The 15,501-nt window shown below is 39.2% G+C and overlaps 1 protein-coding gene across 2 annotated transcripts in view; it reads right to left on the bottom strand.

Annotated features, from left to right (window-relative positions):
* FAT4 (FAT atypical cadherin 4) overlaps nucleotides 1-15,501 on the bottom strand; it is a 148,149-nt gene that overhangs the window by 40,928 nt on the left and 91,720 nt on the right. For both annotated transcript variants that reach the window (XR_001602480.2, XM_016203322.2), the window contains exon 7: nucleotides 2,087-2,267. Coding sequence is in view for 1 of the 2 variants with exons in the window: in XM_016203322.2 (XP_016058808.2) it covers nucleotides 2,087-2,267 (181 nt within the window). In the remaining variant the exon portion in view is untranslated. The remainder of the gene's footprint in view (nucleotides 1-2,086; nucleotides 2,268-15,501) is intronic.

The raw sequence follows: 15,501 nt of genomic DNA, 5'->3' as shown, positions 1-15,501 counted from the left end.
TACGCTGTTCTTTCCACCCTCTGTGCTTAAACTGTGCTTGCTATAAAGTACAACAATTACAAGATTAAAAAACTACCTTCTCCTTAAGGGATCTGGAGTGCCTAATTCCTCAGAACTTAACAAAGTGCCTGGGACATAGTAAGAGCTCCAAAATTATACAGTATAGTGTAGTATATAGATTGGAGGGATTAGAAACAGAGTCAGGAAAGTAAGTTAATTTTTATTGTAATAGTCCAGGCATGATGTAATTATGGACTGAACCAGAATCTTGGCAGGAGGAATGCACAGAAAAGAATGGGTGCCAGAGGCATTAGAAAGGGGGAAACATGAGAACTTGTCCACTGAGCATAGGGGAGAGGAAGACCCTTAGCCATCAAGTGTCGATGAAGAAGGCAAGGCAACATCATTAAGAGAAAGATTAAAGCCAAGATGAGAAACAGGATTGGTGAGAAGTTTCTGGTATTTTGTGATTATGATGCCAACAGATGCCAGGTAGAAGTGTCTTCTAGAGAGTTATAAATATGGGTGGGAATGTCTGGGATAGAGTCAGAGTTGATAGTATAAATTTAGAAGTTGTCTACATTTCTGAGTAGTGTTCTGCCCAGCTGCAGTGATGGAAATGTGTTCTCATTCTGAGAGAGAGAGAGAGAAAGGGAGAAAAAGACTAAAAAAATGCTCTGGGGGATGTCCAAATTACTTTGTAAAAAGAGAAAGAGGAGATTTAGAAGGCAACTTAGAAGATACCGTCAGAGACCCAAAGTGAGAAATAAGAAGTAACAGTTACATAGACATTGAGGAGGAAAACAATGCCAAAAAGGAAAGGCAGACCTGCAGTGCAAATATTGCAATAGGTAAAGAGAAAAAAGACTCAGAAAAAGTCACTGCTCCTGGTAAATTTCAGTAGAATCTTCAGAGGGAGTCTTTTTTCAGTAAAGCAATGGAGGGAAGTCATATTGAAAGATTTTCAGAAAAAAATGGCTGGAGAAAATGTGAGGTAGTGATCTACCCTCTCAAAAATGTTGAGGAAAAAAGTGAGTAAATGCAGAAGTTCCCAAAAATATTAGAATCACCCATTCAACACATTCATTTAGGTGCCAGTTGCTATTACGCTTCAGACACTGTGCAAGGAAGACCTGTACTAAGAACAAAACAGTCCTGGCTGGTGTGGCTCAGGGGGTTGAGCACCGGACCATGCCCCAGAAGGTCGCCGGTTCCATTCCCTGTCAGAGCACAAGCCCGGGTTGTGGGTTAGATCCCCATTCTGTCTGAATCACTATGATTCTTAGCACCTAAATGTTCTCACTGGTCTCTCTCTGAAGCCTCTCTCTGCAGTCCTGCCTCCTCCAATCCAATCCAAATACAGATCAGTGTATGTTGTTCCCTGATGGGAATCCATCAATAGTTTCCCATCTGAAAATACAATTTAAAATCGCAATTCTTCACCATGACCTAAAGGTCCTTATGTGGTCTACATGGTCCAGCCCCTGCCCACCTCCCTGACCCCTTCCTCACTCTGGTCCAGACGCACAAGCCTCCCCAATTAAACACACCAGGCTGACTTCCAGCCAACAGCCCCGTACCTCTAGCCCAAAGGCCACCTCCCGAGAGGCCATCCACAATACTTATACTGAAAAGTCCCTTGTCACTCTCTCATTACCATCCTGTTTTATTTTCAAGGCTGTCCTCACTATATGAAGTAATCTTATTTATTTTACATTTACTTGTACATCTACCTAAAAAAATGCAGGCTCAAAGAAAATGGAAACTTTATCTTGTTATTCATACTAGTGACCCAATGTTTACTTAATGAAAAATACCTTGAGGCCTCATACCTGACTCAATCATCTCTGCCAGCAGAAAGAGACTAATTACGGCCAGTTTCCCAAAGTGAGTTCTTAAATAGGAAATTAGTAACAAACAAAATAAACCATTCACCGAATCATCGCCAGGCATAACTGGTTATCCAACAGAGAGCCGCGTTAATATGATGACACTCCCGGCAAAATGAAGCATCGTGCTCATTCAGTGCAAAGACTAATGTTTAACGAGAAAAATAATCAGAATTTACAGAGGAAAAGGTACTGACCTGATGACCGCATTGGTTGAGGCGTCGGCATCCGAAGCATTGACCAACAGGACGTCCGTTCCCGTCGGTGCATCTTCGGGAATTGTGGTGAAATACAACTTACTGGCAAAAGTGGGGACATTGTCATTGACATCATCTACTATGACATTGATTGTTCCAGTTCCAGTCAGGGCGGGGGATCCTAGAGGGGGAAAAAAAAAATCAGGTTTTGATGTTTATCAATAACAAAAGTAACAACAACTTTAATCACTAGCTGTAGGCAGCGCTACTAGAGAGACTTGAGAAACATCTCCAAGTTAAATTTCTGAACAGAGACAAGTGATTCATTTTTAATTTTGTGGCAAAAAAATATGTTCATGTATGAACTGGTATTTCAGCTCTTTCCTAGTGACACTGCACAGAAAGAGTTTCAGCTTCTATTTTGAAGGTGCTGATTCGACAGTATTGAGCACAACAATATCATTAAACCACCACAAGAGAGGCATCGCTGGTTTCTCTGAAATCACATTAAAATAACCCAAACCAGATTTGGAGAATACCCATGGGCACGGAATAGCTGGCCCACTTAGTGTAAACAAAGGCAGTGTTGAGAACTGTATTCCTAGCTGTGACTATCAACGTTAATGTCAAAAAGGCTGTCACCCGGGTGCTGAGGTCCTTAGACCCCGTTACTGGACTAGCTGGTATTTGTTTGGGGGGGGGGGGGGGGGGAGGCTTCCGGTTCTATTTCAAAACTGTAATCTCCCACTTTCTGGAAATAACATTATGTCAGTGAGCTGACTTGGAATCATCTTTATTGCATTTATTTAATATTTAACATAAATGTGAAGCAATTCATGTTTATTTCCTGTTCCAGCTCTGATATCAACACACAGTGAAAACCCGACATTTACCAGAACCTTGGATACACTGTCTGTATTACACAAAGTTGGCAGACTCTCATGGTGAAGGTCAGATGTCCTATTTGGTTAGATTCTGTGATTTGTCCCCCAACTCAAAGGCAAGTCTTCAGCCTTTAGTTGTGTTTTCAAAATCATTTTCAAACTTTCAGTTCTGCTGGGCTCTGGACAAGCTGAGCCCGGAGCACGGCGTCAGGCGCGAGCTGCAGGAAAAGCCCACTGCCAGGGACACCAGCTATTTGCCAGCTGAAGGTTTTGGGTCAACTGAAGACAATAATCTTGTTACAGATCTTGAATTCCTCACACGAGGGATACGTTAAAGCTAAAATAAATATTTTCAGGGGTATTATTGATGGCCAATGTTTGGCCTAAATCTCTTAAATGTGTGTTTAATTATATACAATATGGCAAAATGGAAATTAATGAGCTGAATAATGTTAGTGTTTCTCCCGCTGGTTGAATTAGAAAAATTTAACCAAAGGATATCTGTGCATTTGTGTGGGCAATATGGAGTGTCATGGGAAGGAGAGGCACACACAGTGACCTGGGAGAGGGGATAAGTAAATCCAGGTCCCCGAGGCAAAGGATGGGAGGAGAGGTAGAGCTCTTCTGTCTCTATTACTGACACTGTATTGTACTCACTGAATCTCAGTCTCCTCATCTGTAAAATGGGAATAATGAGAACAGAACCTACCCCAGAGAAGTTCTGAGGGAATGTAACGTGCTTAGGATCATGTGGGCGCAGAGTTAAAATACATTCTATATTGTTCTCAGGATGTTTGCTGCCCACAAGACATCTGACTTGATGCTCTAATACTATTTATTATTCAAGGAAACATCTTGAATCATCCTTTTTCCTAATGATTCCCTCGTAGTAGAAATATGTGAACACTTAGCTCTCAACAATTCCACAGCTTCGTGGAAGACACGTTGAATTGGAAATTATAAAGTGCACAGTTTTTAAATTTACACTGAGAGTTTAAAGGAGATGTGAATATTTCTAATCAATGGCACTTCGACTTGTTAGGAAATAAGTAACTGCCAAGCAGAGGTTTTTCTCTTTGGTATTCTAAAGTGTCTGATGACACATAAATGGAAAACCACATAAAATGGTGACTAACTCATTTGGTCAGGAACATGTGATTTCTTTTTTTGTCTATAAACTATATAAATATTGTTGGTGATGTGTTTTCTGAATCAGTAAGCAAAAAAGAAAATTGTTTACCCCAGAAAATATTCAGCAAGTTCAGTGTCACTGTCTTCGTACCAGAGGCTCGCTCATATTCCCAGGTTTTAAAAGCGCACCAGTGACAACAGACAGTTCTGGCTGGAGAAGCTGCTGCTAGGTGACCCTGTGTCCACACGGGGCCTCCTCTCAAGCACAGAACAATCGCCAGCGTCCCCTCCTCCCCTTACCAGCCGCCACAGCCCACAGTACAAGCAGGAGGGCCCTTCAACTCCTGCATCCCTCCCACTTCAAGAATGGATAACTCGAGGCAAAATCTCGCCTCCTGCCTCACAGTCTTGTTGCCTGAGGAGGTATGGAGCCAGGTTTATTTTTTGTTTTCAGTTTTACAAAGAAAACCTAACAAAGACATTGTTCCAAATTGCTAACTCTTTTACTGAGATTTAACTAATCTCAAATTTGAATTCTGCCTGCAAGGTTTTTCACTTTTATTACTGGGGGCAGAGCCAACCACCCACACCCTGCTCCAGCCTCCTACTTGTCCACTGGCAGCAAGAGCTCCAAAGTCACTGCCTCTCAGCCAGAGGTGGGAAGACGAAGTCAGGGAGAAAATGGGGAGGCCCCCTGATTTCTAGAGAGTCAGTCTCATTTCCGCAGCACTCTTCGCAGACAAAGGACTTCCTCTTATGTGATAGTTGAGTGATGAAGCCTCCCCTTGTTGTTTTTCTGTTTGCCTCTATTTGGACCTTTCCTCTTAACTACATGAAGAAACAGGTCCTAAGGTGCTTTGTTCCTGGTTCCCAACATTTTTTTGTTATATCCCATGTGAAATGCGGCATAATATTTACTGTTTCTCTGTCTTCACTCCAGAACTTTCTGCTGGCTCCAAGCTGATACATCCTGGTGACTATTTGTTGTCTCTTCTCGCAAGTTACCAAAGGGCTCAACATTTGTATGTCAAAAACTGAAATCATAATTATTCCCTGTAAACTTAGTCCATATATTTATATATAAATTGAAATACATTTGTACATATACATGTATACATACATATTTATATATACCTATACATATATTCATACATACTTATAAATACATAGTATTGAACACTTATGATACCATATGTATTTTTTAGATGTGTTACTCATTCAATATGCAGATCCCATGAAGTAGGTATTATTATTTAATTTTTAAAGGAAGAACTTGAGACAAAGAAATTAAGCAATTTATTTGCATTCAGACAAAGTGGACAGAGAGAGATCCAATTCTGAACTAAAAAACAAAATCTCTTCTCCGTTCATTAGGGTCCAATAACACTATGCCAATCATTGTAGGTGTTTTCTCTATATTATTATTATTATTCCAATGCACTTCTGCCATATCTTCTGCCATATCCTTGTAAACTAATTGAGAGCAGGAATAATTCTGTTTAATTCATTTCCCTATAAACCCATAATGCATTCCATTAGGCCCTGTCCTCGATCTATATTAACTTTTCCTTTGATTCTATATATGGGAATCTGGTCTCATAACTACATGGCTCAAAGTTCAAAGAGCTGAACACTTCTGGAATATGCATCTGGGAATATAGCCCTTAGCCTAAGCTTGGAGTTGGAGAACAGGACTGCAGACAAAGGTCAACATTTTGGAGATAGTTGACTACTTATAAACAGAGGGTCCCAATTAATCTTGAATCCCATGAGAAGAATCTAAATACTAGGGGCCAATGCTGAGCGTGGATAGAGCTGATAATGATGAATTATATAGGTAGTGGCGTAACAGGGCAAGATTGTTCAGTTTCATCTGGAACTATTTATGAGAACCAGATGCAGTCGGAAAAAAGAGGCAGGATGCAAACACAGACTCCTGGTAGAGGACAGTGAGCCAATAAAAAGGGTAGAAGATACAAATGAAATAAAAGAACAAGGTCTCAGAAATGTAGAATTGTAGAGGCTAGGAGCACGCAGTGGACATTCGAAATACAAGTCAGAAGATAAAAAGAAATTTAAATTTTCAATTTATAAAATTATATGTATTGTATATATACATATGTGTATATATGCATATGTTATATATAAATATAAAATAAACACGGGTAAATTAATAGGAACCTTCTGAAATTTTTAGAAATAGCAAAGAATACATATGATTCTGAAGAGCATTTTTTAAGTGTTCAAAAACAAATCACACACACACACATACAGATACACACAGAGACAGACAGTTCACAGCTTAACCTTCCAACTGTCCATGATATTGCGGGTAGTTCCAAGCTCTGCCAGAGTTTTATTTTATATTCTTGAATTTGAGAAGTAATCAAACTAGCAATGACTTTTAATGGTGACTTAATAAGCTCAAATACATCAGTGAAACAGTTCAAGGAAATTTAAAATAAAATTTTAAAAAGAAAAATGTTTCAGTCAACTGCTCTATCAAAAAATACATCTTTAATAAATACAGTGAAAGAGTCTAAATGACTAAAGTTCAAACTGTAGGCAAATTACATGCTTTTATGTTAGCTCCTATAAATTAAACATACTGTCCTAAAGCATGAAAAACTATTCAGCAGAAATAGGAATTTTACTTAACTGAAATCTGTTGCTCTGCAACAAGGCCAGTTTCATTCTTGGCATCAAACTTCTGGTGAATGGGTGCCCTCGCTGGCTGTGTTTGCTGTAATAAAGTATTAGTTTCTTGCCTTGGCAGGCGCGGCTCAGTTGGCGGGGCATCATTCCCTGCACCTAAAGGTTGCTGGTTTGATACCCCCTGGTCGGGGCACATGCCCAGGATGCAGGCTGGATTCCCCGTCACGGCGTGGAGGAGGCAGCCGATTGATGTTTTACTCTCATATCGATGTTTCTCTCTCTCTCTCCCTCTCCCTTCCTCTCTCTCTAAAAAAAAAAAATCAATGAAAAAATTGTTTTTGTTTAAAGTATTAGTTTCTTCTTCCCCATGAAGTATATGTGCTTTCTCACAGTAAGCCACCCACTGAAAATGCACTGAAATTTATATTTCAGTACATTCTATATTAACACTGAAGATTATGTGGTTATATTTAAACCTGAATCTGGAAAATGTACAAAGCAAATAAGTATGGAATATTTTCAATATAACCAACAGTTTTGTATTTTAAAAATTCCATTTTATAATATCATAGCTTATTACTACTATTTAGTTCTATAAATGTTTATATAAATTAGGTAGAGCCCTAGCCAGTTTTTCTCAGTGGTTAGAGCATCAGCCCACAGACTGAAGGGTCCCGGGTTCAATTCCGGCCAAGGGCATGTACCTTGGTTGCAGGCTTGGCTCAGTTCTGGGTGTGCCGGAGGCAACCAATCGGTGGCTTTTTCTCCTACATCGATGCTTCTCTCTCTCTCTCTCCCCCTTCCACTTTCTCTGAAAAGCAATGGAAAAAAATATCCTCAGGTGGGGATTAAAAAATAATAAAAAAAAATTAGGTAAAAACACATTTAAGAAACACTTGATTGTTTACTTCTGAAAGAAGCTTTACAAAAACACTGTATGTCCTTACTATACATTCTTATGTAAAATAGAGGCGACTAGTAAAACTACAGAAACTATTTAGTGATGTTATGAAAGTAATACTGAAATGCTGCACAACAATGTATACTTAAAATAGGTACTTAAAATGTATAAACTGTATACTTAAACTGTACACTTAAAATGGATAAATTGGTACATTTTATGTTACATATATTTTACAATTTTAGAAAGTTTATAAAGTAAAATATAATGTTAACTAAATATTTTATTTCCACAAAAAAATGTCACAAGGAATTACTCTTAAGAGGACATAAAAAAAAAAAACCTCAACACACTGAAACTCTGAAACCCTAGAGGGAACCCCAGATTCTAAACACAACCTGCCTCCTGCCTATTTAGTGAAAATACCAAATTATATATTTATGCAGTCCTTATCGAAATAGGCTACAAAAATGATAAAGGTTTACCAGGATAAAATTAGAGGACTTTTGAAAAGAAATCCTTCGCTATGAAACTAAGTTACTTTCTATAATATTTAATATTTATCTTTTAGGTAATATAAGTGTTTTTTTAAATATTGCAAATTGTTTATTTCCATTTCAAAGCTGGGTTTCCTTGGTGTACTCAGATTCATAGCTTATATGAAGTAAATGAATAAAATGAAATTAACTTATCAACTTTTAATTCTATGCAATATAATGGCAATTCTAGCTCTTTTTTTAAAATATGTTTTTATTGATTTCAGAGAGAGGAAGGGAGAAGGATAGAGGGAGACAGAAACATCAATGATGAGAATCGTCCATGGGCTGCCTCCTGCACGCCCCCTACTGGGGATCGAGCCCACAACCTGGACGTGTACCCTGACTAGGAATCGAACAGCGACCTCCAGGGTCATGGGTCTACGCTCAACCACTTAGCAACACTGGCCCGGTGGAATTCTAGCTCTTATTTAATAGAATTTTGGAAGTTAAATCTTTTATTGTATTTTTATCTGAATATACAAATAAAATTCTATGTAGAAAACATTTTTTCCTACTACAGAGTAGCTGATTTAAAGACAATCATTTTAAAAAATGATTCATAATACTTATATCACTAATAGATATGGCACAAAGTCTTACTCGAAATAAGAGAAGGTGAAATAATCACCAGTTATCAACCTTGGAAACAGAATTCTCATCTAAGACAAACATTCTCTACTACACTAACCAGATGAGGCCCACCATGGAGTTGCTCATGCTAAGCCCCACGTCAGCAAAGCAGAATCTAACAGTTTCTATCCTCAGCTCTCCCAGAAAAGGAAGCCAGGGTCAAGCCATCAGCACTTGCTTGCTCAGCACAAGTTACCGGACCTGCTGCAAGCCTTCCCTTTGCTCACATAGGAAAGGAGCCCCGCTTTCATCAATCAGCAGATGCCCCATATAACTTCTCTGTCCCTACTCATTTTGGTCTATAAAAATCTCTTGCCTTGTACAGCTCTTCAAAGCTCCTTTCTATCTGCTAGATTGGATACTGCTTGAATCATGAATCCCTGAATAAAAAGCCTACTACCCCAGTAAAGTGTGTAACATTTGTCTTTTCCAACTCCATTGGAAATAAGCAAAACTGCTCTAGACTCATATAGAAGCAAGTTAAATGCATTTAATTTTCAGTAATTGAAAGTAACCCTAACATTATATGATTTATGGGATCACTGGTGGCTATGAAACGTTTTCAAGCAATATTTCTTATTAAAAATGTTCATCAAAATAGACAAGGCAAGCTTCTCGCCAACATTTCCCCACAAATAATAGTGACAAATGCAATCTTAGTGACAAAAGCCAACTGTCTTCAGATGTAAAATGTCGTATCCCACACTGCTGACCTCTCTTTTGATTATAGAACTATTTGTAGTGCAGTGACCCTCTGGGCTAAACAACGTGACAGATAGCATTAATTCAAAATGTCATCATATACTCACCAAAAAAATAAAGCATGATGGTCAGCCCTTTTAGCTTTCAGAATTCACTTTTGCAAAAGCATCATGTTTCCCCTCCATTAAAAAGTAATTTCCAATTCCTACATAAGAATGAAGTTTATTCTCTCTTTCAGTCAGATGATAAATGCCCTTAATTAGAAATGCTAATAACTGAACTTTTCCCCTCAGACCAATTAATTATGCTGACACATAGACACTTCATAACTAAACCTTTTGGCCAAATTTATAGCCAGAATATTGCTACACCCATTTAGCATATTAGACTGAGAACAGATAAAGAATAATGTATTTATTATGTGCACAAATTAATCTCCCATCCCCAAATTCAATGCAAACACACACAGATCAACTGACTCACTGTGCATGTGTGAGTATATCATACATACTGGCTGCATACTTTAGTATAACTTCTAATATTGCTTTGCACTCTGTGTGCTCTAAAACCCTTGGATATTCATTTCCATTTCCTCATCTGATGAGGAGAGCAATCCTTTGATTTCAAATGTATGCATATTCTTTTTTACGTTTTAATGGCAGTTTAAAGTACAAGGTGGTCGTTTTGCTTCATAAATCAATGCTCTTTTTAATATAAAAATATTTAATCCAAAAAGAAGATAGTCTTATGAACATGGTCTATAAAAACCATAGCATGGTGGACAAACCCATAGGTGGGAAGCAGTGAGTAGTGGTTAAGAGACTGTCCCCGAACCAGGCTGACTGGCTCCACGTCCTGTTTTCGCTGATAAACAGCTGCCTGCCTGTCGGGTTGCTTACCTTGCCTAACACTCAGTTTTGTTTTTGTTTTTCTTTTAATCTATACAATTGGAATAACAGTACCTAATTTACAGGACTGCTGTGAGATTAAGTGAGATAATACAGTACACATTCTGGCACATACAAGCACTCGGTGCTCACAGAATAAGTATCATCTAAAGGTCATGACTTTCCAAGTTGTATCTCTGCTCACATGTCTTCCCTGGAAACTAAACTTTCCCATCTAAATATCTACCTGACAGCTCCTCTGCATAGTCATATTATCTAAAATACAACATAGGCGAAAAGTAATTACTGAATAACCTGCCCTACAATCTTTTCTCTCCCCATCTCCTAATTTCTCAGGCCAAAAACCAAGGACTCACAGTGATTCGTCTCATTTCCTAACTTCCTATTCCTCCAATTCCACCATCGAGTCCAACGGGCTCCCCTTCCAATGGACAAAATACATAACTACCTCACACCACCTCCTGTCACCTAATTTCACACACTAGCATGGCTCAGGGACTGCTGGCATAGCCTCTCAGTCCTCAGCTCTGTGTCCACCCTTGTTCTCAACTGGCCCCAAACAGATCTGTCCAAAATCCCCTGTCACGCCTCTGTTCAAAGCCCCCCCCAAGGCTTTTCCTCACTCTCAGGATGAAATGAAAGCTCCTGATGCTGCTTTAAAGGCCACTGGTCTAGCCTCTGTCTGCCCCTCCTCCCAGCCCCTTCCTCTCTCTAACTCTCACCCCCCTTGCTGGTGTCTGGATGTGACAAGCTCAGTCCCATTTCAGGGCTGTTTTCATCTGCAATACTCTTTACCTTGAGCTTCACGGTTCCCTTTCCTAACTCTGGTGCTGTCGAAACTAACCCCGCTCATTCCTCACTCTCTAGCCACTAACCTGCTTTACTTATCACAGTATCTCATATCAATCACTCCTGGCCTGTGCATTATATTTTGTTTACTGTCCATCTTGTTGCCTAGGACATAACCTGAGGACAGAGATGTGCACTTTCACCACCGTATCTGGTATCTAGGGGACACCTGGAAGAGACTGCTCTGTAAATGTTGTCTAACGAAGCAATATCAAGACTCTTGCTATGTATTGATACAGCCCATAGAGTCTCACTGACTATAATCAAATTTCACTTATAGGGTCTATTCAATTGGCATCATAATTTGATTTTAATAAATGCAAAATGACAACTGGCAGTGACAGCGGACACTGTTACCATCTTCCACCTGTAAAGCCTGATGGATTTTTAATGTCTTCTCCTACTTAGCATTTCATCTGAACAATGCCTAAATTTAAGCTTATTTGCAAAAGATCAAAATTGAAATCACTGGTTCCAATTAATTTGGCTTTCCTTAAAAATATTTTGAAACATTTATTCATTTGCAGAAAGAAAAATAACTGTTGAATGTTTTGGTCATTAAAGCACGGTGAAGAGCAATCAGAAAAATAGGTTTCTTGAAACTGCGCTTTTGGAAATGCTCTCTATGCAGAGAGTCAGCAAACCCTGACGTGTAAATACGGCCCAGGGAAGCAAGAACGCAGCCGCGAGGCAGGAATCCTGGATTCTGTTCTGACTCTGCCACTCTCCGGGTCTGCGAGCTCTGGCAAGCTGCCTAATTATTCCAGGCCTCAATTCCCTTATCTGCAAAATAAAGGAAATGAACTGGCTTTTCGCCAAGAAGTCTTCTGGTTATAAAATTATCATTTTAAATCAGCTTTCTCTAACTTGTAATATTTTTCATATGCAGTTCTCTTTAAAAGCGGCTCCACGTTACACGCTGAATTATAACTGTAACATCCTCGGTTGTCCTATCGGCTTGTTTTACTGCTTTCAGGCACACTCACCCAGTTCCCTGAAAGGGTAGTGGCAGATATTAATGGCTCACAGATTTTGAATTTACTGGGGAGGGCATGGGACTTCTCAAGTTAAAAAAAAACAACCACACACAAAAAAATTTTTTTCCTGAGAGACCAGGAAAAATAACTTGTATAGATGTCTACTTACTGAAATAGTTTCTTAAACACCAAAATTTGCCTAACAAAAATCACAACAAGCAAAAAAATGTCCATAGTATGTTTATGTAAAGAGTCTTAGGCCCTTAAACTATGCGAAGCCAAAAGCACACGTAGGGCATGTTTTTTGTAGCTAAATGGCGCTTGGGTAGTTGGTAGATATGGGAGGTAAACAGCGCGGCACAGAGCAGAGGCAAGATTTACCTAGAAACGTCTAACAGATAACAGAATTGAGTGAGAGCCAAAGGTTCAGAGGAGAGTCATGAAAATATAGCTCAGACAGTATTTTAAGCACTTGAAACTGAATTAAAGCCATAAAATGCTTCAGTGAGGCCTTACATATGACTGCAATTTATCACAGCACCGCAGAGCCTGAAATACCCGTGCTGCTTTCAAAGCAGGGGTCAGTGTGGATGACCACCACCAATGTGGCAAGAACTTACAGCATTTCAGCCGTGAGTTTAAAAAGACTGGCATTTTTCCTTTTGGTAGGTCCTTTGAAAAATCTGCAAGTGATGAATATATAACAATAAGCTAAATAGAAGTGTGGTAAATGAATCTGAATTAACAGTTGCATGTAGAAATAGCAGGGTGGTGAGTAATTGATAAATAATTATCATAATTTTTCACTCACTGAACCCTTCATCCATTCAACTAATGTTTATTAAGCACCTGCTATGGTGCAGGTTCTCTTTTGGGTGTTTCTGGAAATTCAGTTTTGAACAAGACAGTTTTTATATTCTATTGGAAGAATGATAAATATTGATGGGGTAAACACATCATACATATATTATATCCTATTATATCTAAGCACATAATTTTAGGTAGCAATTCGTGTTAGGGAGAATGTGACAAGGTAAAGTGATGGAAAGTGATACTAGAGAGAGAAGGGACCATTAGAGTGATGGTCAGATAAGTCTTTTCTGTCACTAGATATAATGACAAATAACCAGGACATGAATGTCTCCCCCTTAAAACAACAACAAAACAACTGGCTACAGAGTAAAACACGTAACTACAAGTGCAAAGGGCCACGAGCAGGAAAAGGTTGGCATATATAAAGAGGCCAGGTGAGTGGCTAGAGGCCAGGTCATTTAATGCCATGTGGTCACTGGTAAGAAATTTAGGTTTTATTCTTGGAAACCACTGAAGGGTTTTTAAGCGAGTCCTGGGACATGATGCTCTAATGATGCTCTAATGTATAGTTTCAGAGCTCCTGCACTGCCTGCCGGAGGTGCGGGAGGAAAGCCAGGCAGTTAGGAAGCTGTCGCATCAGCCCTGGCTCAGGCTCCGGTGGTAGTAATAGGAATGAAAAGTGGGTACACCCAGGACATTCTTTTATATTATTAGAAGCACAGTCTACTTGTCAACGAACTTGCTGAATGTAGGGCACAGAGAAAGGAATGAGAAGTGATAACAAGGTTGGCCTTCAGCAACTGTGAAATCGCAGATTATGGAGGTTAGGGAGGTGGCTAGAAGTCCAAAAGTTTTATTTGGCCTTACTAAGCTTGAGTTGACCAGCAAACGTGTTGACTAATATTAATAACTACAATAAGTCATTATCTTATTTATTCCTGCCAATAAGTTTTTCATGTAGGAATCAGTGTTTCCATTCTATAGATATGAACATGAAGGTAATTTGTCCAAGGTCACGTAGCTAGAAATGGCCGGGGAGGGGGAGGGTTGAACCTTCTTTTTTTTAAAACTATAAAGCTATATATTTATCTCTAGGATATACTTCCATTTTGTAAATTAGCTCTTTGAGTTAATTTTTATAAAGCAAACTGCTGGTACCCTGACTATTTCCTGCAACTTACTCTATTAGTAACATTATCTTATTTATTGCACATATGAGAAAATGGTAAGAAACAGTCATGTGAGGAAGGCTTCTTGGGAACCGAACGCCAAACCACTAGTGGATTAGAGCCAGCTTCCCCTCTGAGAGGAACCCGAGTGCTGGGTTCCCTGCAGTACCTGCCTGACTGCACCAGGTTGAAGCCTTAGCCTCCTAGGAACTTCTACTTGGTACGGTCCACATTTCTAGAAGAAATAACAGTTCAGTAATGTAGGCAAACTAGCATACTCTAAATTATAGTTAAACAAAATAGCTTTAATTGAGTCGTAGTCTCAACTCATTAAGTTGTTGCTTAGTGATTTAATCCTACAGGAAAAAACAAATAAACGAGGTAGAATTATGGTACGCTGTTCTGGCTTGGATATTTAGCAACGCAGCCTTCAGTCCCACACACATAGGGTAGTGTGGTTGTAGCTCACTGGAGGCTGCAGTCAGGAGTAGCTAGAGAGTTTCCAGATGTGCTACTCCGGAGCCATGGAGTCAGTAAATAACAATATGATGATAGTGCAACGCTAATATTTTCTCCAAAAAGTATTCAAAGATTTAGAGGTTTGCTGATAAAAAGAAAAAACCACCACCACCACAACAAAAACTCCTGCGTCAGTTTGTGCCATATTAGCAAAGCTGACCCATCTTTGGCCTGACACCAGGTAAGAATTTGAAAAGAGCAAAGGAAAAGTGATTTGTGAGCTAAGGAACAAAACTGTCAAACTTTTCTGTTTAGACCGCTTTGATATTTGCCTGGTTCTTAGAACAGTGCAAATTTGAGAAAAACGTGGCATCTGGGATTTAAAAGCTGCCATATTTTTCCTGAATTTTCTCATGTCATCTACCAATTTGACTTTTAAATCATAGCAGTGAATATGTATTTTACATCCTGTGTCAGAGACTTCATTCCTGGAATATAAGATTAAACGGCAGATTCTGAAGCCTGATATCTGAACCCCTCGCAGTCTCCCATAAAATGGTTATTCATGCTTGGACCAAAACCATGCAACAGAATTGAACATAAAATCGCGGGCACATAGGAGTTCTCTTGACTTTACCGTCATCTAGCCCAACTTCCCTCACAACCTCTAGTTGCTTTCTACATGATCCATAGTCAATGATCTTCAGATACTTAATTGAATACTTCGCCCCCGTGCCTCAGAAACACCAGTCCATTTCAGGGCACCTCGAAAAAAAGCGGCACTCATAAAAACCTGTA

This window comes from Miniopterus natalensis, chromosome 4 (genome assembly GCF_054644295.1).
Source record: "Miniopterus natalensis isolate mMinNat1 chromosome 4, mMinNat1.hap1, whole genome shotgun sequence".
NCBI lineage: Eukaryota > Metazoa > Chordata > Mammalia > Chiroptera > Miniopteridae > Miniopterus > Miniopterus natalensis.
Note: the sequence above shows the minus strand (reverse complement) of the source record. Positions and strands in the feature narration are given on the sequence as shown.